Source organism: Piliocolobus tephrosceles, chromosome 3, assembly GCF_002776525.5.
Source record: "Piliocolobus tephrosceles isolate RC106 chromosome 3, ASM277652v3, whole genome shotgun sequence".
NCBI classification, from domain to species: Eukaryota; Metazoa; Chordata; class Mammalia; order Primates; family Cercopithecidae; genus Piliocolobus; species Piliocolobus tephrosceles.
In genome coordinates this window covers 98016976-98040575 of record NC_045436.1, presented here as the reverse complement: position 1 = coordinate 98040575, position 23600 = coordinate 98016976, and the positions used below count along the sequence as shown (strand labels likewise).

The 23600-nt window shown below is 36.0% G+C and overlaps 1 protein-coding gene across 1 annotated transcript in view; it reads right to left on the bottom strand.

The window, feature by feature from the left end:
• Positions 1-23600, bottom strand: part of NDST3 (N-deacetylase and N-sulfotransferase 3) — a 222077-nt gene that overhangs the window by 111960 nt on the left and 86517 nt on the right. The window contains exons 5-6 of the mRNA XM_023220033.1: positions 5674-5859; positions 229-357 (exon numbers count right to left, since the gene is read on the bottom strand). Of these exons, the coding sequence (XP_023075801.1) occupies positions 229-357; positions 5674-5859 (315 nt within the window). The remainder of the gene's footprint in view (positions 1-228; positions 358-5673; positions 5860-23600) is intronic.

The window sequence follows — 23600 nt, the reverse complement described above, 5'->3', positions numbered from 1 at the left end:
TCTGGAGCACTTCCCTGGTTCTGCCGTGAGTTCCTCATGTTACTGCTACTTGTAGAATTGGTTTGTCCCCATTTCTAGATGTGGTTCCATTTCGTTTTTACTACTGTTTCAGAGCTAGAACTTCATATCGGCTTGGCTGATGACGGCCCAATCCCTAGCCTCTTTGCCAGGGTAATTTTTGCCAGCCCTCTTATTTTTCACTATTTATTTGGAGAATAAAGTACTTACAGGGTTGAGGACGACAGTGAAGAAAAGTTCTCCTCCTTGGATACTCTTATCCAGCTCTTTAGGACCCCCTGGATATTCTTTGTAGAAAATGGTGTGAGTGAAAAGCCCACAGGTTTGTCTTGGGAGAACCTGAAGGAAAAATGAAAAAAGTAAGGAAAAGCTTTTTTTTCCAATCAATTTGTTGAAACTTAGCTTTTTGCTCATGAAAGATGATGCACAAGCTAGTGAATTATTCAGGTCTAACTAGTGCCTGGACAATCTATCATACTCTAGGCAAGAGAAGGTGATGCTAATATGGCAGGAATAGTGAAGAAAGTTGAAGAAATATTTTAAAACTAAAATGGATGTTGTGTTATTTTAGCTACTTGTCTGTTTTAAATATCAAAGTGAGTACTTCCATTATGAGGCCTAGTAGGTTCTAGCATCTTAAGAGATTAAAAAAAAGAAGTAAAAATGAGACTTTAAAAAAGTATTGGATTGTCACGCTATACTGTAATCCTAATAGGCAAGAATTTTAAGAAAATAGTTTCTGCCAAATTCTGCCATGCATTAGAAAATGAAGACAATTATCAACTCAATGTGCTTCTTAGGGAATGACATTTTAAATTAGAATGAATATTTGAGACACAAATCACAGTATCTGTTCTCGTCTGAAAGGACTACTGCAGGCTATAGTAATTACCTCAGATTCTAAGTGTGAAGCCTGCCAGTTCCTACAGTAAGAAAGAGATTATCCACTTGGCTTGTTACTTTTAGAAAGTGTAGCAACAAAATGATAAAAGGTCATTTAGTAAAAGATCTCTTCATCCTTTGTATATATATTATCTGCTTCAATTATATACACTTGTGATAAGATTTTTCAAATTTTACAGCCTTTTGCAATTATAAAAGGTATGAATTAAAGTTGTGCAAGATGGTAAAGCCTTAAGCAGAATATGTTACAATGACTTCATGGTGACCTGTGTTTGTCACTATACATTTGAAGTAGCAGAACATTAACGAGTATACTTCAGAGAGCTACAAGTGCTACAAAATCATATAGGGGCAGGTCTTCTGCTTATTGTCCTAAGTAAATCAATCTTCATGTTTTATGTCTTTACTCTTAAAGCACATTTGGTTCAGTAAGTGCTTTCCAAATACTACCTGTCCAGGACCTCACATGTTTTGCAACCCTGTAGAAATACACTAGTTTTATTTATTTATTTATTTATTTATTTATTTATTTATTTATTTTAGTTTGAAGGTGTATTAAAATAAATTTTCATCTAGCTCTTGGACAGTATTATATAATACTGGTTATATAATACAATCTATTGTATAATCTAGTCCTTGGACAGACAGCTCAATCAGTATATCTGCATAAATCAAAACTCTATATATCCTATTTATGTTGGTAAGTTGGTAGAAGTTATATCCTTAGAAGCTATTTTATCTTAATAAAATAGTTACAAAACTTCTGTTTAAGCACAAAATATTAGCTCTGATGATGTCTATGTTTAAAAGTATTATGCATCCTCATGATCCTATCTATACACAAAAACAATAACAAAAAACAACTAAATACAAATGCATTCTAACGGAATTAAATTTATTTCCTAACAACTATTATAAATGTAATATTTGGAAATTAAAAATGAAATTTTGAATTTGGAAAGCATTTGGAATAAATAAATGCTTTATATAGCATTCATTCATTTATTTTACAAATATTTATTCCAAACTCTATGCTAGCCCACAGAATAGAGTTAGTTAAGTGCTAGTGGAACTAGCTATGGACTCTATGTTAATATGGTGCCTGGAGTTAGTTTTATGCTAGAATGCTAGATCCATATGCTAGTTCCATGCCAGTCCATGTGAGAGAGCAGAAAGACATGTTTTCTACTCTTGAAGGATTTAAGCTATATTGGGGTAATGAGAAAGACTCAAAAGCTAAATAATAAAATGCTCACATGTGTTAAACGCCATTTAACATTTTAAAAGTGTATGACTATGACTGAATCACTTCTAGGGTTCAGTTTGAGTATTTTGCTTGGAAAATTATAGGATATATACAGAGCCATCTTTGGGACTTGATTGCCTAGCTGATTCTATGCAAAATGAAGAGAGAAGCAAAAAGATGTTTGAATTTTTTCTATTTCTCAGATTGTTTGAATTTCAATGCAGTGAAGAGGAAGTGGCAGGCTTTACCCTGCAACTGCAGGAGCACTACTCCTGCTGAGAGTATGAACCCCATAGAGAGCCCTAGGGGAGTCAGTGGACCACCACAGGAGGCTAAGGAGATGATCAGGAGTGTGGTAAGGGTCATATTCCACTGCCTTGCTCCATAAATGTAGTGGCACCGAATGATGGGCATGTTCCTTGAAACAGCTTTCTTATGCTACAGAAAGGATGAGAAACATTTTTAGGCATTCTGCTGTGGACTGCCCCCTAGAATTGGTTCAGGGAATGTATCAGTATCAAAGTCAAACTTTGAGATGCCAGTGAACCTCTGGGAACCTTATTGCTGCTGAAAATAATGGAGTTGATTATGAAAGCCATGGTCAACAAGAATCTTGGCCAATGAGAACTGAAGTCAATATACTGTACCTAAGGCTCAATCAGGAGCAACTGCCAACAAATATTTCTGGGGGGATATCAATAAAGACCACTTAGAGGGTTTACAGCAAGATTAATGATAGTCTCTACTAATGGGCATTTCCATTAAAATCAGTAAGTAGAGAGAATGTGTAGTCTAATTTCTTAGAGGTCTCTGGCTGATATGGTTAGGGTTTGTGTCCTCACCCAAATCTCATCTTAGATTGTAATCCCCATAGTACTCATATGTCAAGGGAGAGACCAGGTGGAGGTAAATGAATCATGAGGACAGTTTCCCACATGCTGTTCTTGTGATAGTGAGTGAGTTCTCACGAGACCTGATGATTTTATAAGGGGCTCTTCCCCATTTGCTCTGCACTTCTCCTTCCTGCTGCCTTGTGAAGAAGGTGCTTTGCTTCCCCTTTGCCTTCCACCATGATTGTAAGTTTCCTGAGGTCTCCCCAGCCATACTGAACTGTGAGTCCATTAAACCTCTTTCCTTTATAAATTACCTAGTCTTGGATATTTCCTCATAGCAATGTGAGAATGGACTAATATACTGGTTCTTTCTAGAGAGTCATATTCAACAACCAGGGATTAGAGTATAGAGTGCTGGTTTCCATCAAGTCTTGACTGAAGGAAAATGACTCAGTTGAAAATGCAATAAAACTAGGGGTCCAGAGACTTTGGTTAGGGCTCAAACACCTTAAAGTGTAATTGGTGTTTACATTCCTGATGAAAATACAAAATGATGTGTTGTAGGAATTCAGAGGAGAATAAGATCCTTGTAGGTATGAGTTAGGTATTGAGTTGCTATATACTAAGGTGCTTTGTTTTCAATTATTTAAGATATGGGACTTGATATTGAAGAATAAAAGGAATAGAAATAGGTAGACAGTGGCCAGAAAGTCTCTCAAGGTGGAAAGAATGACACAGGCATGGTAACAGCAATACTGTTATGGAGTTTGGTTGGAGTGAGTGTGTTTCAGCTACAGGGAAATAGGAAATAGAAAGGTAGACAGTCCAGATGGTTTTCAGGTACCTGAAGGGCACATTAGGGGATATGGAAGCAACTGGAACTAATCAAGGTTAGGAAGGCCAGGATGAAGGCAGCATTTTAGAAAGATTAAAGGTTTGGCACTGTCTATGGGATAGACTGCAGTGAGGTGGTGGATGGAACCTGTAAATAGATAAAGTAGGAAGCAGCACCAGAGTTAACACATGAAAGTCAAGGAAGTAAATTAAGATGGTGGCAGTGGGAAAGAAAATAAAAAAGATATAAAGGAATTATTGATGAAATATAGACACTGATTGGAAGTGGTGGTGGGGGGATAGAATGATGTTTGAATTACAGAACTGAATTAAGGATAATAGCACAATCAATAGCTGGTTTGAAGGGAAGATTAATGAGTCCTTTTGAGTTGGATTTGGGAATGGATCATCAGAAAAAAATTGCTCTCATACAACAAAATAAGAATGTGATCTAAAGTTCACTCCTCAGTTCCCTATTTCTAGATGCATTCTCTCCCTAGGAGGGCATATTGGCTCCTGTGATCTCTACTTGCTTCTCTATTTGAATGGGCTCCTAGCCCTGTTTTCTCTCGCTTATTGTGTAATCAACTGTCTGCTGAACATTTCCCACTTGGAAACTGTCATCCAAGAGCCCACAAGCCAAATATAGAAGGTTTCCACAGATTGCTGCAAAAGCAGACCCACAGGGACAGTTCCATCAAAACAGGAAAGCTGTTAGAGCCGTGATTACCTCAGGATTCATGCATTTATAATATAGATAAATTGTGTTTTCAGGAGAAATGAAAAAATATAACCCAGGTCTTCTAAACTCCCTCTGGTCAGAATTCTGGCAGCCTGAGCCACAGTAAGTTCATTTTCAGTACAGAGGAAAGGCAGATTGGGATAAAATGTGGCCATTATGTCCCCGTCTAACATTTACAACAGTTTTTATTGAGGGAAAAGTCAAGATGGGAGATTATCTAAGCTATATGTCTATCCATTCTGTAATTTTTGCAGACATTGAAAAGCTGTCTGAAAAGAAGTCAGTTATAACCTAATTCTAGAGGGTAGACATCTCTTCAGACATATCAGTTCAACAGAGTGTTGCGGTGGCTCATCACATAGTGTTCTTCTGTGGTGTTTCTTCCCAGTGTGTGATTCTAAATTAGGAGGCCCATTCCTAGCTTTACCAGGACTTTCTTAGGGTTCTCTGATTTGGGAATAAATTAGGATTTAATTACTTACTTTTGGAGGTAGTAGCATATTTTGACAATATACTTTTGCTGAAATTGTAAAAAACAAAACAGAGAAGCCCAGGATAGAATTAGATGGTGTATGCAAATGATTTAATTAACATCACCTGTCATTTTTACTCTGTATTATTATATGTTAATGATTTTGCAGGGCTTCACATGTGGCTTCTGGCTGCAAATGGTTGAGTTCTGTTTTTAGCCTGGCATGGTAAATAGAAGAACACAGTTTGACTGGCTTGTCAAAGAGCAGCATGGTTAATATAGACGGAGTTGGTGTTAGTTTTTCATACTGAATAACATTTTGAAGAAGTGATGTCTACTAAAAATTATCTGCAAGTTAAATGTAATTTTTTTTTAGTATTTTAACATCAGTGCCTGCTTACCAGTGGCAATGTCAGTAACGAAACCTTTTTCAGTTATATTTGAAGAATTGAAAAGAAGTGATTTTAATTAAAACATCTTCTGCTTAGATATGACAAGTGTGCTTCCTGCAGCATGGAGATTTTCCTACATTTATGCTTCTAGCATTTGTTTTTTTCTTTCTTCAAGTGAGGAATGTAAATCTGGCAGAATTAGTTGTACCCTATGCATACCGGAGGAAGCTCACCATGATGTTTTTGTGGATAAAACCCCTCCGGTATCTAGCTGGTTTCAGATGTGGATATTCTTCAGTGCTGGTGATTTTAATATTCCAGACCTTCTTCCATGCCTCGTAAAGCTGAACATGTACAGGGTAGACGCCTGAATGGTGAGGGGCCACAGCGTAGCCCATGTCCGTCGGAATGCCGTGCTCCTAAGACCAAGCAAATGTTAATTAGAGCATATAAAGATTTATCTTGATCCTATTCTTACACTAAGATTTTCAAATGTACTATAAATATATATGTTTAAATGCATCATTACTTAATTGTGTGGTAAAATTAAAGTGGTATTAACACCTCTAGACGTCATGAAGCCTGTTAGCCATTTCACCAGTCTTTATGTTGATGCATCTGTGTTTGAGGGGTGGTGAGACAGAACTAGTGATTTTAATGAATAATTTGAAAGAGCCTCCATTTTGCCCATCGTTGTTGTAGCCACCTGTTTTCCTATTGCCCATAACGTCAACAAGTTAAATGTTAGACACTTATTACAAACAAAACTAAGCACTTCCCACAAGATAAAACCAATATTTATTAGAGGAACAGAACACATTCCAAGTTCATTAGGCTGCTGGTAAGATTTTATTTTGTCTGCTGTACAGTTTCTACCAAGTTTGCCACATTTCTGTTGTCCCCTCAGCATGTGGGCCAGTAGTAACAATGTTCTGTGCCTTCAGAGAAGCACACACTTTTGATTGGATAATGTAAAATTCAACAGAGTAATTTTTTTTTTTTTTTTTTAAGTAGAAGTCCTTACAGTGAAAGCTGAAGGTACTCAAACAGCCAGATATTCTGGGAACTTAGTTGATCTGAAGTCAAGCTCTTGCACATAAAACGACTCTAGTTAAAAAAAAGGCATAGAGGAAAATTACACAGGAACACAAAATGAAACGTGTCCTTTACAAATAGAACACCCATGGCTTCAGTAGTTGACAGGTGTTTTTTTCCTCCAAAATTATTTTTTATTTTCCGTTTATATTTTTCAATTGTTTGGAAAAAATCTTCAAAAATTCCACTCAAATGGGTTCTTTTAAATTAATGACTGTCTTCATGCCAAATAACAATTTCACATACACAGAATCATAGTATCAGGCTGCTAAATGGTTTAACTTGCAGAAATATGCAGCCGACTGATATGGAAAAAGTTAGAGATATGGTTAGCTTTGTTTTTAAACCTAAACAATAACAGGTGGGGAAGAAAGTATATGAAGTGCCTGAACGCAGAAGGAAAACAGCTCGCCAATGGTTTACCATTACCTAAACACTTGTTCAAATTCCTGCATATGGCATAAAAGGCTCTCAAAATTTGGTCCCAACCTACCTATATAGTCTCATCTCCTATCAGCACTCATCACCCCAATTTCTGATGATTTCCTACATGTCACTGCTGCATACTGTACAGACTGTCTTCCTCAATTGGAATGCCCTTTTCTTATCTTGTAAACTCTGTTTATTGTTCAAAACTCAGTTCAGTCAGCCGTAGTTGAGGATGCCAAAAACGGGAGCCACTATCTTACTGCTGTGAGAAAGAGGATGGGTGGTATTGGAGGTTGAGTGGACCATTCCTGTGTTTCTGAAAGGTGGGAGGGAAAGTTTCATATTCTTCATTTTATTTGCATCATTTGCAGAAATTACCATAACTACATAACCATCATATTTAGAACTCCACTAAAAATTGAACTGAAATATTTCATTGCTTTTTTCCTACTGGTTTTTAAAAACTCAAACTAAAGTAATTTTTCCCCACTAGACATCCCTTATCAACACATAATTTGTGCTCAACTAAAGTGGTTGAAGGCTAGGGGTATGGTGATAAAGACCAGATGAAGAAAAATGAATTTATACCATAAACATTAAAAAATGAATTATAGGTTAACAACTTTAAAAAATGTGCTAAAGTAACTTTATTATTTCTGTAGTGGTTATTAAATACTATTCTTTTATTTTAAATTTCAACTTTTACATACAGGGGGTGCATGTGCAGGTTTGTTACATGGAAATGCTGTGTGGTGCTGAGGAGGTTAACAACTTTTTGAAGAGTATAGGAAGAACCAAGGAATAAATTCACAATGACAGGAGCTATGTTATAAAATTCCAGTATCTGCAAATTTGTAAGAAATTATGCTTTTCAAAAGCTCAAGGTAGTTTCAATACCTGTGAGTAGTCAGCTGTGTCTTAAGGACCCACATGGCATGAAAGGATGGCCCAGCATAGCAGAGACACTTCCCTTATTTTGGATTTAAAAATATTTGGCAACTAAAAAAGTAAAAAAAGTTTTTACTTTTTTTCCCTAGCTTTAACACTAAAGAACTACTGTGATTTCTAATTAATTAATTAATTTATTGAGACGGGGTCTCACCCTGTTTCCCAGGCTGCTGTACAGTGGTGGTGATCATAGCTTACTGTAGCCTCGACCTCCTGGGCTCAAGCAATCCTCCTACGATAGTTAGGACTACAAGTGAACACCAGCACACCCAACTAAATGGGGCTTTTTAGTTTCATCTTTTATTTGTGTGCTGGTGCACTGTGGCATAGTAGCAGAAAACATCGCTTCTGGAATCAGACATATCTGGCTGTTTGTGCTCTCATTTACCAACTGCGTGGCCTTTGGCAAACAACCTATGAGCTCTAAGCCTTGTTTCCTGTTCTCAAAAATGCTAGTCATAAGGGCATTAACTCAAAGTGGTTCAGAGGTAATTTTGAAAGGCAGTTAATATAGTTCTGGAAACATGATACACATTTAATGAATTTTTAAAATTATGGTTGTCATTACTACACTGCCTCTATTGTTTTTAGATGCCATGATCCTACCACTCAACTATAATGTGGAAATTATGAAACTACCAGGCCACTTATTTTCCACTAAAAGAGACAGACTGTGTTTTCTACTTTCACTGCAGATTTTGGAATTCTTCTCATGAGGCTTCTGTGGTGAACTCTGACTTCTACCCCACGACCCCTTCCTAAGCCTGCTTCTCTTCTGATTCCTCCGAATATGCTCAGCCACTGCTAAGTGCTTCCAGCTCGTGAGTCATTCAGTTAGTAGAGGGCCACTTTTAAATTCATTTTTGAAAAAGGTAACATACAGTTGCTCCCAAATTTGCATTCATCACCAGAGAGAACACCTGAAATGTTATTGTATAGAAAAGTTTGGGCTAAGATTGCAGGTAGTGTGATCTGGAAGGCAGGCTATCATGTTCTAAAAGCTTTAGCCATCATGCTAAGTTTTTGGCTGATTACTCTCCTCCAGATTGTTCAATTTGTGATTAAGCACATATTGTTGTTTAATCTGCAGCAAAAAGTCTACCTTAAGAGTTAATTCTAATTAGTCTTTTCATTGATCCTTGATTGAAAGTAGCATCTTAGATCCAGGAACTCTGGAATCTATGTTAAGAGTTTTCTAGTGGAGGACATGGTTCAGAAACACTGAGGAATATGGCTATGTAACTACAAAATGTAAATGAAATATTTGGAACACAAGTGGAATTAATTGTCTCAATAGTTGAACTCATGATTTTCACATCTTAGCCCTACCAGATATTCTCTTTCTCCAGGGTTTCCCCATGTCATTAAATGACACCATCAACCATCAACAAACAAGTTGCTGTGTTGAAAGATAGTTTTGACACCTCCTGTTTCCTCTTTTCTAAATCTAGTCCACTGCCATGTCCTATCAGTACTATCTCTTGTATATATTTTAAATTTAGCTACTTTTCTTCAATTCTATCATTACCATCACTCTAGTAGAATCTACCATCTTATCCCATTGCCTTTTGGCATAGAATCCCATTCCCTCTCTTGCTTCCTTCCAATACATTTCCTGCAAAGTAATATTTAAAAGATACAAATATGATTTTATGACTGTCTACTCAAAATCCTTTCCTGATTTCCCTTTGCACTTAAATTACAAAATTCTTAGCGTGATCACAAGCACTGCATATGATCCTTGCTTCTTTGTCTAGCCTCATCTTGCACCACCCTCAATCCTTCACTGAATTTTAGTCACATGAACCTTTCCCTGAAACTCACCAATCACTTTTCTACCTCAGTATCTTCCTATATATGGTTTCTCCCCCTGAAATGTTTCTACTCCAAATCTTCACCTGGATAAAGCTGAAGATAATTTATTCTGTCATATCTTCGGAGAAGACTTCACTGACAAGTCCCAATCTAAAGGAAGTCGACATTAAGACTTCTCTTAGTAGCTTTCCTTGTTTTTTCATAGTACACAGCACAGTTTGTAAGCATGTATTTTTTGCATAGAAAAGACATTTATGTAATATCTCTCTTTTTCATTAAACAATAAGCTTCATGAAATTTAGGTTCCATTTTAGCCACTGCGATATGCTCAGTGTCTTGCCAACAGCAAGTATTCAACAAATACTAGGGAAAAAGTACATGATCTGATTCTGACTACCTCCTTCTATTCCAGTTTTCACTTTCTCAATTATCTTCATTACACTGCCTGTTCGTCTGAAGAATAAACATATGGTAACTCACAGGGAAATTTTAATATCTATGTAAATAATACTTGAAAGCGTTTTTGAGACTGTAGTTAAAAATTATGAGGGCAAAGCAAAATGGCAGAATAGAAGTCTACACCATTTGTACCCCCTGCAGGAAGACCAAATTTTAACAACTATCTGCATACAGAAAAGTACCATCAGAAAAACAAAAAATCAGGTGAGCAATCACAGTACCTCGTTTTATCTTCATAAAAGTTAATGAAAATGGCGTTGAGGAGGGTTGGAGAGACAATCTTGAATCACCAATGCCACCTTTCCCCTATCTCCTGGCAGTGGCCATGCAGTGCAGAGGGTCTGTGTATGTGGGGGAGGGAGAGCACAGTGACTGGGGGACTTTATATTGAACTCAGTGCTACCCTGTCATAGCAGAGAGCAAATCCATGCCGGGCTTAGCCTTTGCTCACACATGGAGGGAGCATTTGGACCAGACTTGGCCAAGGGGAAGTCATGCATGTTATCAGTAAGTGCTCGAGTTTCTTGTTAAATCTCGCCACCATGGGCCAACATGCTCTAAGGTCCATGGTAAACTTGAAAGACAGTCTAGCACACAAGGACTGCAATTCTTAGGCAACTCCTAGTGCTGGGTTGGGATTAGAGCCAGTACACTAGGGTGGCATGTGACCTAGGGAGACATTAGCCAGAGCAGCTAAAGGATTGCTTGCGCCACTCCTTCCCTAATCCCAGGAAGTGCAACTCACAGCAGTGAAAGTATCTCCTTCCTTCTGTTTAAAGGGAGGAGAGTAAAGAGTAAAGAGGACATTGTGTTGCATCTTGGATACCGGCTCAGCCATAGTAGGACAGGGCACCAGGCAGAGTCATGAGGCCCCCATTCTGGGCACTAGCTCCTGGAGAACATTTCTTGACACACTCTGGGACAAAAGGGAGCCCATTGTCTTAAAGAAAAAGATCCAGTCTTGGAAGGATTCATCACCTGCTGATTAAAGTGCTCTTGGGCCCTGAATAACCATCAATGATAGCCAGGGAGCATGCTGTGAGCCTTGGGCACTTGGGATGTGCTTACTACATGTGTGACCCAGCACATTCCCAGCAGTCGTGACTATGGTGAAAGACTCCTGTTTGAGAAAAGCATAGGGAAAAGTAAAGGGGACTCTGTCTTGCACCTTATGTACCAGCTTGGTCACAGTAGGGTAGAGCAATAAGCAGGCCCTTGGGATCTCTAATTCCAGGCCTAGGCTCTTGAACAGCATTTCTGGAACTTCTCTTGGTCAGAGGGGAACCCACTGTGCAGAGGGTGAATCCCCAGCCTGGAAGCATTCACCACAAGCTGACAGAAGAACCCTTGGTTTTAAGTGAACATTGCCAGTGGCCTGGCAGAACCTTGCCAAGGGCTGCTGGTGGCGGTGCTCAGAGGGAGAGGCTCTTCTCCCTGTGGAAAGGAGAAGGAAGAGCAGGAAGTACTTTGTAGTATGGTTTTAGTACCAGCTTAGCCACAGTAGAACAGAACATCAGGCAAATTCATAATGTTTTTCACTCTAATTCTTGGCTCCCAGACAGCATATCTGGACCTGCCTGGGGCCTGGAGGAACTTGCTACTCTGAAGGGAAGGACACAAACCTGGCTGGCTTTGCCACTTTCTGATTGTAGTGGCCTAGGGGCTTGAGTGAACATAAGTGGTAGCCAGGTAGTGGTTATAGTGGGCCTTGGACAAGACTCAGTGTTGTGCTGACTGAGTCTTTAGGCCTGACCCAGTACAGTCCCAGTTATAGTGGCCATAGGGGTGTTTGAATCATCATAATCCCAGTTCCAGGCAGCTCAGCACAGAGAAAGAGACTCTGTTTGGGAGAAACTAAGGGAAATGAACAAGAATCTCTGCCTATTAATCCAGAGATGACTTCTAGATCTTCTCCAAGACCACCAAGATGGTACCTCTATGAGTCTGCAAGAACCACAGTGATATTGGGCTTGGGAACCAAGCATCTTCAAATATCTGAAAAGCCTTCTCAAGGACCAGCATAAACAAGCCCAGACTGCAAAGGCTGTAATAAATATCTAACTGTTCTATGCGCAGACACAGATGAGCATCTACAAGCATCAAGATGATCCAGGAAAACGACCTCACCAAATGAACTAAATAAGGCACCAGGGACCAATCCTAGAGAAATAAGGATGTGTGACCTTTCAGACAGAGAACTCAAAATGGACATTTTGAGGAAACTCAAAGAAATTCAAGATTAACACAGATAAGGAATTCCAAATTCTATCAGATTAATTTTACAAAGACATTGAAATAATGAGAAAGAATCAAGCAGTAATTCTAGAGTTGAAAAATGCAATTGACATACTGAAGAATGCATCAGAGTCACTTAATAGCAGAATTGATAAAGCAGAAGAAAGAAGCAGTGAGCTTGAAGACAGCCTATTTGAAAATACACAATCAGAAGAGACAAAAGAAAAACAAAACAAAATGAAAACAACATAGCACACCTATAAGATCTAGAAAATAGCCTCCAAAGGGCAAATCTCAGAGATATTGGTTTTAAAGAAGAGGTAGAAAAACAGCTAAGGGTAAAAAGTTTGTTCAAACGAATAATAACAGAAAAACCTCTCAAACCTGGAGCAAGAGATCAACATTCAAGTACAAGAAGGTTATGGAGCACTAAGCAGATTAACTGAAAGAAGACTACCTCAAGGCATCTAATAATCAAACTCCCAAGAGTCAAGGACAAAGACAGAATCCTAAATGCAGCAAGAAAAAAGTAACAAATAACATTCAATGGAACTCCAATACATCTGGCAGCACACTTTTCAGTGGAAGCCTGACTGGCCAGGAGAGGGTGGCAAGACATATTTAAAGTCCTGAAGGAAAAGAATTTTTATGCTAGAATAGTATATCTGGTGGAAATATTCTTCAAGCATGAAGGAGAAATAAAGACTTTCCCAGACAAACAAAAGCTGAGGAACTTCATCAACACCAGACCTGTCTTACAATAAATACTAGAGGGAGTTTTTCAATCTGAAAGAAAAGGATATTAATGAGCAAGAAGAAATCATCTGAAGGTAAAAATACACACTGGTAATAGTAGGTACACAGAGAAACAGACTATGATAACACTGTAATGGTGGTGTGTAAATTACTCTTAAGTAGAAAGACTAAATGATGAACCAATCAAAAGTGGTACTACAAAAACCTTTCAAGATATAAACAGTAAAACAAGACATAAGGAACAACAAAAAATTAAAAAGTGAGGTGATAAAGTGTAGTGTTGTCTTTCTGTAGAGTTTGTTTATGCAATCAGTGTTAAGTTGTCATCAGTTTAAAATAATGAGTTACAAGACAGTATTTGCTACTCTCATGATAACATCAAATCAAAAAACACAACAGAAACAAGCAAGAAGTTAAAGCACAAGAAAAAATTATCTTCACTAAAAGGAAGACAGGAAGGAAGAAAAGAAGAGAGTGCAAACCCCCAAACAACCATAAAACAAATAACAAAATGGCAGGAGTAAGTTTCTACAAGTAAATAATAACATTAAATACAAGTGAACTAAATTCTGTGATTAAAAGACACAGAGTGGCTAGATGGATGAAAATATGACTCTATGATCTGTTGCCCACAGGAAACACACTTCACCTATAAAGATACACATAGACTGAAAATAAAGGGATGTAAAAAGGTATTCTGTGCCAATTGAAATAAAACATGAACAGGAGTAGTTATACTTATATCAGACAAAATAGACTTGAAAACAATTACTCTGAGAAGAGACGAAGAAGGTCACTATATAATGATAAAGGAGTCAACCCAGTAATAGTATATAACAATTTTAAATATATATGCACCCAACTCTGGAGCACACAGCTATATAAAGAAAATATTATTAGTGCTAAAGAGAGATATAGACCCCAATACAGTAATAGTTGGAGATTTCAACACTCCACTTTCAATATTGGACAGATGTACCAGACAGAAACTCAACAAAAATGTTGGACTTAATCAGCACTATACAACAAATTAATATATATTTATAGAACATTTCAACCAAAGGCTACAGAATATGCATTCTTTTTTCTCAGCACATGGATCATTTTCAAGGATAGACCGTATGTTAGGTCATAAAACAAGTCTTAAAACATTTACAAAAATCCAAACAATATCAAGCATCTTCTCTGACAACAATGGAATAAAACTAGAAATCAACAAGAGGAATTTTGGAAACTATACAAACTCAATGGAAATTAAACAATATGCTCTTGAATGATCAGTGGGTCAATGAAAAAATTAACATGAAAATTGAAAAATGTTTTGGAAAAGAAATGATAATGGAAACACAACATGCTAAAACCTGTGGGATACAGCAAAAGCAGTACTAAGAGGAAAGTTTACAGCTGTAAGTGCCTACATCAAAAAAAAAAAAAAAAAAAAAAAAACCTTCAAATAAATAACCTAACAATGCATCTTAAAGAATTAGAAAAGCAAGTGCAAACTGAATCCAAAAATAATAGGAGAAAAGAAATAATAAAGATCAAAGCAGAAATAAATGAATTTGAAATGAAGAAAACAATACAAAAAAGTCAATGAAACAAAAAGGATTTTTCTAAGATAAATAAAATCAGCAAACCATTAGCCAGATTAATAAAGAAAAAAAAGGGTGAGGACCCGAATAAATAAAATCAGATATGAAAAAGGAAACACTACAACTGATATTGCAGAAATTCAAAGGGTCAGTAGTGGCTACTATGAGCAACTATATGCCAATAAACTGGAAAACTTACAGGAAATGAATAAATACAACCTACCAAAATTGAACCATGAAGAAATCGAAAACTTGAAAAGACCAGTAACAAGTAATGAGATTGAAGACATAATAAAACATCTCCCAGTAAAGAAATGCCCAGGACTTCATGGCTATACTGCTGATTTCTACCAAACATTTAAAGAAGAACAAAGCAGCAATCCTACTGAAACTATTCCAAAAAATAGAGGAGGAGGGAATACTTCCAAACTCATTCTATGAGGTCAGTATTATCCTGATACCAAAACCAGATAAAGACACATCAAAAAAAGAAAACTACAGGCCAATATCTCTGATGAATACTGATGCAAACATTTTCAATAAAATACTAACAATCCAAATCCAACAATACATTGAAAAGATTTATCATGACCAAGTGAGACTTATCCTTGGGATGCAAGGATGGTTCAATATACTCAACTCAATCAAGGTGATACACCATATCAACAGAATGAAGGACAAAAATCATAACAATCATTTCAATTCATTCTGAAAAAGCATTTGATAAAACCGAACATCCCTTCATGATAAAAACCCTCAACAAACGTGGTATAGAAGGTACATACCTCACCATAATAAAAATCCCTCTATGACAGATGCAAAGCTGGTATCATACTGAATTGGGAAAAACTGAAAGGCTTTCCTCTAAGATCTGGAAGACAACAAGGATGCCCACTGTCACCACTGTTATTCAACATAGCACTGGACGTCCTAGCTATAGCAATCAGAAAAGAGAAAGAAATGAAGGGCATTCAAGTTGGACAATAAACAGTTAAATTATCCTTGTTTCCAAATGGTATAATCTTATATTTGGAAAAACTTAAAGACTTCACCAAAAAACTATTAGAACTGATAAACAAATTCAGTAAAATTCAAGATACAAGATCAACCTACAAAAACCAGTAGCATTTCTATATGCCAATGGTGAACAATGCAAAGAACAAGTCAAAATGTAATCTCATTTATAGTAGCCACAAATAAAATTGAATACCTAGGAATTAACCAAAAAGCAAAAGAACTCTACAATGAAAACTATAAAACACTGATGAAAGAAATTAGAGTGCACCAAAAAAATAAAAAGATATTTCATGTTCATGGATTAGAAGAATCAATATTGTTAAAATGTCCATACAAAACAAAGCTATCTACAGATTCAATGAAATACTTATCAAAATGCCAATGATATTTTCCACAAATATACAATATAATCCAAAAATCTATATGGAACCACAGAAGATCCAGAGTAGCCAAAGCTATCCTGAACAAAAAGAACAAAACTGGAAGAATCACATTACCTGATTTCACATTATACCACGGAGTTATAGTAACCAAAACAACACGCTACTGGCATATAAACAGATACACAGACCAATGGAATAGAACAAAGAACACAGAAACAAATTAATACACATGCAGTCAATTCATTTTTGACAAAGGTGCCAAGAACATACACTGGAGAAAGGACAATCTCTTCAGCAAATGGTGCTTGAAAAACTAGACTTCCATGTGTAGAAAAATTAAGCTGAACCCCTGTTTATCACCAAATACAAAAATCAAATCAAAATAGATTAAAGACTTAAACATAAGACCTCAAACTATGAAATTACAATAAGAAAACATGGGGGAAACTCTCCAAGACATTGGTCTTGGCAAAAATTTTGTGAGTAATATCCCACAAGCACAGGCAACCAACAAAAAATGGACAGATGGGATCACATCAAGTTAAAATGTTTTTGCACGGCAAAAGAAATAATCAACAAAGTGAACAGACAACCCACAGAATGGGAGAAAATATTTGCAAACTCCCCACTTGACAAGAGATTAATAACCAGAATATATAAGAAACTCAAACAACTCTAGAGTAAAAAAACCTCATAATCTGAATAACTAATGGACAAAGGGCTTGAACAGACATTTCTCAAAAGAATACATACAAATGGCAAACAGGCATTTGAAAAGATGCTCAACATCATTGATCATCAGAGAAATGCAAATCGAAAACTATAATGAGATGTCATCTCACTTCGATTAAAATGGCTTTTCTCCAGAAAGACAGGCAATAACAAATGCTGGAGAGGATGTGGAGAAAAGAAAACCCTCATACACTGTTGTGGGAATGTAAATTAGTGCAACCACTATGAAGAACAGTTTGGAGGTTTCTCAAAAAACTAAAATTAGAACTACCATATGATCCAGCAATCCCACTGCTGAGTATATGCCCAAAAGAAAGGAAATCAGTGTATCAACTCTCATGTTTGTTGCAGCACTGTTTATAGTAGCCAAGATTTGGAAGCAACCAGTGTCTATTAACTGATGAATAGATAAAGAAAAAAATATATATATATATGATAATAGTACACCATGGTGTACTATTCAGCCATAAAAAAGCATGGGATTCAGTTACCTGCAACAATATAGATGGAACTAGAGGTCATTATCTTAAGTGAAATAACCAAGACACAGAAAGACAAACATCGCATGTTCTCACTTATTTGTGGTATATAAAACAAAACAATTGAACACATGGAGATAGAGAGCAGAAGGATGGTTACCAGAAGCTGGGTAGGATAGTGGATGTTGCAGGGGAGGTGGGCATCATTAGTGAGTACAAAATATAATTAGGAAGCATGAATAATATGCACTATTTGATAGCACCATGGGATGATTATAGTCAAAATTATATAAAAAATTGTACATTTTAAAATAACTAAAAGAGTATAATTGGATTGTTCATAACACTAAAGATAAATGCTTGGCAGGGGTGGAGATCCCAGTTTTCATGATACAATTATTACATATTGGATGCATCTATCAAATATTTCATGTATCCCATAAATATATACACCTACTGAGTACCCACAATAATTAAAAATTAAATAAAATTATTATTCCATGAAGCCACCTTTATTTATTTCTATAAACTCATATATTTGTTATATTACATAAAGTTAAAAATTACAAGATTTTCCTAAATTATGCATTGAAATATTTTCAAATAGACAATGTGAAAATAATACAATTTTGTCAGGCAAAAGGTAATGTTGTAGTCTTTAGAACAATTTTCCTAAAAACTAAAAGAGAAAAATAGCATTTAGGTATTTGAAAAATACAATTAGCTTCATTACTGAAGAAAAAATTGCTTATTACTGTCTTTAATGATAGGTCTGTATTTAGACTCTTGCTAGTAATTAAAAATGGCACTTAACTTTTAGTTTTTGTCTCTATTTCAATTTTTCTCAACAGAAACACCTTGTAATTTTCATTAATGACTAGAAGGCTCATTGTCTATTTCCATATTTTGCAGATTAGCAAATATGCAAACTAATGTAATTTACAGAAAACCCCACAGTGACAGGAAATCAGACAGACATTCTGCATGCTACAGTGAAAAACGAATCCCAAACTTCATTACAGTATAATTTGGAAATACTTCAAAATGCTTTCCTGGAGTTCATTTTGGTTGGAATGTCCCAATTCCTCAGTATACAGAAGTTCATGTTTTGGTTAACTATCTCATAGTATTGAGAAATTACATACCTAATTTACATTGGTTGAAGATTAAGTTTCTCTATATTTACATTTGGTAGTATATTTCGAAGTTGATTCTAGAAAAACATTTTTTTCCCTCCTAGAGTTTTAAAGTGGCTTCGTTAAAAACTATGGCTTTTTGGGGGAAAAAACTGTCGCTTCCTTAAAAACTACAGCTATTTGAGATATTATTTAACAAAGAAAAGAATACAGTTTTCTATATGATAGGATCATAATTCTGACCAACTGCCTCCTTCTGTTTGGAAAATTAAATTAGCATCTTTTAATATATAAGGCACCTGCATGAGTGCAGGCACACACGTGTGCATGCACACACACACACAGGTATATACAATATGAAGAAAATAAATTTATGAAACTATTTCCTTGAATTTGTGAAGCATTTTCAAGCTTCTAATGATGATTTGTTTTCCTAAGCTGATACTGATGGGCTATACCACAATTCAGCTTATAAGAACCTGTGGAACCTCTGGCACCCACAGAAGGAGTCCTGTAGTAGCTGCAATCATTGGGAGAAAGTAAGAAATGGCATGGCTGTTGGCAAAGTGGCCCAATATATGTAAAAGTTGCTATTCAGAGGAAGCTGACTGTCTTCTTAGCCTACAACAAAATAAGGCAAGTCAGGATCATTAGGTTAGGGAATTTAGGTTTGGTACTACATGCAAAGATTATTAAATATTAGACTATGTTCCTGTGATAAATGATAATATTTCTGATATGGTTTGAAATGAAAAATCTTGAAAAAATTAATTACCTTAGCATAGGAATCTGATTTTTCATTTTCTAAAAAATTGTAAAATAAAAGGATTGTAAAAGTAGTCACTAAAGTCCAGGTTTATAATTCTGTGTTTCTTTGACATAATCTTTGTGGTTTTAGAAATGATTTTATATTCAGATGCTAAATATGAATGTACTATTTTTAATCCATGAACAAATTTAAACTCCCATGTACAATTTTCTTTCTACATACTTAAGGATGGAATAATCTTCTAAAATATGGTAGACACAGTTACATAAATTTGGTTAATATTTATAGATTTGACCACTAAATATTTCTCTAGTTTCCTTACATGGTGCTCTTTGATTTATAATATGAATTTTGGTTTGCTAGGTGGTATGTGAAAAAATGTCTAGGATGATAATGTTGTTTTTAGTAGATTTGTTTTAAAGGTTCAAGAATCATCCCCTGTTGGCAGCTATTGTATTAATAAAGAATTTGTCTGGTCTTCCTTATCCCTGATTCCTGGGAGATAACTCCTAACTCTGTGGAATTTCCTGAGTGATAGAAATGTCTTTGTTATTTATGGTGAGACCCTGAAACTATATCTGAGTTTATGCTAACAAGATGACTCAGGATGAAGGTTAGTCATGCCAGGAAGTCCCACCATGTAATTACAGAGTGAGAGCTTTGAGCCAGGTAATATCAGCCTGACCTTAGGGTAGGCGAGAGGAGTTGGAAATTGAGTTCAATCACGTGGCCAATAATACAATCAAACATGCCTATATAATGACACCCTCATAAAAAAATCTGGAACTTGAGGTTTAGTTGAGTCTCTCTGGGCAGTGATATTCCTATGGATCCAGAAAGTCCAGGAAAGAGATATTCTTTGTCTCACAAGATAGCAAAAAATATGGGTATAAAATAAAAGTATCAAAAGTCTTTGGATAAAAGTGTTAAAAGTGTTAATAATGAGATCTTGTAAAACCGAATGGCATTACAGCAACTTATAAAACAGAAGTGTCACCTTATCACTCTGGAGTTACTCATCTCCGGAAAAGAGATGAGTGTATGGTGTTTAATTTAGTATATAGTGAGAAAAGAGTCTTATTCTTTCAATATCTCAAAATAGCCAAACCCATGACAATGAAATTATCCTTGTACCAGGAATTCTAGGGATAGGGAGTAGCATGGTGTCATGAAGAGAGTACAGATTTAGGAGAGCACAGATTTGAGTCCTGGGCTCAATCTCAGTGCTTCTCTGCATTGGTCCGAGGACCCTGGCAGGTTATGCAAATTCACCATGCTTCAGTTCCCTCATTTGCCAAGTAGGGGTAACAAAACTAATGATCTCACAGAGTTGTTCAGAGTGAAGGGTATAAACAAAGTTATTGGTCAAGTGCCATTTAATTTTATTTTATTTGGTTAACAGTATACTTTATTTGGGGGAAACAAAAACAAGCAAAACAAAACAAAACAAGGTAAGCTGAGACACCTCTAACCATTACTTTTATCCTCAAACAACTCAGAATGCTTATTTCAGAGCAGATATTCCTCAGAGAAGATACTTTGTCATTATCAATCATGTCTAAAAACAATGTCTTACCAAACAGTACACATTTCTTCTATTATACATACTAGATATTACACATAAAGTGAGAGGGAAGGAATACCTCTGGTGTACCATAGATTTGACAGAGCTGTAGCAATAACAAAAGCAAAAACCCCTTCCTAACACCACATATTCCTCTTTAAGCATTATCCCAAGTTAGCAGCTAAATTATTTCAAGAAATGGAATGACATTTTGTAAGCCAAATGTAGTAAGAAATTCCAGTAACAAAAGTTAAGCTAAAAATGTAGTACCAATACTGGAAAAGGGTTACAAAAGGTAGCATACTTGGCTTTAACTTTCATTTTTACTTGTAACCTTAAAGAAAAGAACTATTTGGGGAAGAGTGACAGATTTTCTCCTAGTCTTCCCTAACAATTATAAAATTTATTTCAAATACATTTTCATTTAACTGAGCATGTTATTTTCCTCTCTTAGAGTTCCCTCCAGAATTTTTGAAGTGTTGTCATATCTTTGTTGAGTGTCTCATAAGTAAACATAGCACTAAAAGATGCACTTTTGTGAGAATACTCAAAAGAATGATGTAAACACTTGTACTTTGCACAGCCCAGGTCGGTATTTTTGAATTGCTGGGGTGCATTCAAGTAAACACAATAAGAGGTTTATAGAAATGTAAAATATGAATTTATGAAGCCTTCTTATGCTGTAGCAAAATAACTGAAAAAATTATCTGGATTCATAATGGAGGAATTGAAAGTTTGGTTTAATTCAGCTTTTTCAGAGTTTGAAGCAATAAATTTTATGTGGACCTTTGGGGGTTTTTGAGAGATAAGAAAGCTGTAAATAATTCAGGACAACCTCAAATTCTCAGAGTACTTGCACATACATTTAATTGCTCTGAAAATATGCAAGGTTGATTAGGAATCTTGAAGTCTACATAGTACTAATTTTAAGTGAAGTTTAATATTTCTGAAAGCATAAAATGTTGATATTGATTTTTGTTATAATCACTGTATACCCTCTGGTATTTCTAAAAGCCACCAGAACAGTAATGCTTGCAGCACTGAGATCGCAAACACAAGAAAACACATAAATCCTATAGACAGCTTTTTAGGAGAAAAACATTGTAAAAAATTAGATTTGTATTCTGAAATTGTGTAAAAATATAACTCCTTAAGGAAGGAGTAGCATTTTGATTATGAGGTCTGTGTAACAGCAATAACAGTATCAATGACATGGCTACTTGTTAATTTTACAAACCATGGTTATTACATGGGCTTTGGAATTTGACAGACCTGGGATAAAAATCCTTTCTCCAGCTTTCACTGGCTCTGTGATTTTAGAAAAATTATATAAGCTTTTCAAGCCTTGCTTTCTTCATTTTCAATACAAGAATAAGCAACATCACAGGTGGCTGGGAGAATTAACTGAGGATGTAGGGAAAGCACGAAGCACAATGTCTAGTAAATATTTGGAGCCCAACAATTTCTCTTCCTACATTTCCTTAAGAGAGTCAAGAATCTTTCTCACTGAACCGTAAGGTTCTGTTTCATGCAGGGGAAGTAGAATCACAGAATTTCAAGTTTCACGTTTCCAGATCTGAGCAAAAATTAAAGGAAAAAATGGGAAATCAGGGAGACTAGTTTGGAGGCTGCTGCAATAATCTAGATGTGGGCTGAAAATTTGGAAGTGAAGTAGGGATGGAAAATTTTGAAAAGGAGCAGGAGCTGGTACAAAAGAAAAAAAAAAAACTGAAAGAAATTGTTAAACGAGTAGGAACATGGAGTGGGAGACATGAAAATGCCAAAGCAGAGCCAAGGTTAGCACTCTTGTGGAATTTACTCTTACTTCTTCTTCTGCCATCACTTCCATCTCTGCCATGTTTATAACCACTTCTCAGAACGCAAGTGCCCCCTCCATTTTAAGTAAATGAAAGGCGTAAAAGGAAAGAACAGTGAAAATTCGGGAGCAGCAGGCATGGATCTGGAAATAGACCTCCCCCACCGTCATACCCACATCTGACTCCAGCCCACCAGTATGAGTTTCTAGAAGAATTCATAAAGGCTTTTAGTTCATTTTGTGTCCACATAAATTTGGACAGTAAGGCACTATTTTCATGCAGTACATGTGCTAAATTTATCTTTCTTTTTATGAAATCAATTTAAGTTACCAGATAAATGTGCTGAAGATGAAATCTAGTATTTCTGTTAGAGAAAAAAGAGAAAGGAATTGAGGAATTCTTTCTACAATGTCTATCTTGTTAGAGAGTATGGAGTCTTCCCATAGGATGGAAAAGAAGGTGATCTGGACAGGAATTTACAAAGAAAAGAATTCCAATTAAAACCACTTTCAAAAGTTCAACGATATATCCAAATGAGAATACATTTTGCCCCACTGTAGATATGGGTAGGAGGGGTTATCTTCATGTAGGTGAAATATAGAACTTCTAAAGAAGAAGCAGCAGTTCACATTTGCAAAAAGTTTAAAGAAGAACACACAGATAGAAAAGTGGGAGGCTTAAACCCTGATGTTATTTTTGACCTGTTATTCTCTTTTGCTTCCTCATCATCCGTCTGATAAAAAACCTTATTGAATCTATGTCAGAAATACTTTTCACATCCAACTTCTTTATGATCCCACTTCTACTGGTTTAGTTAAAGCTGGCTTTTATTTCCTATCTTTTTTTGTTAATTTAATAGCAATCCAATATGTCTACTTACATCCAATTTTCCCTGCTTGTCTTCATCCTAAACACTCCTTCTCTAATGTTCTGT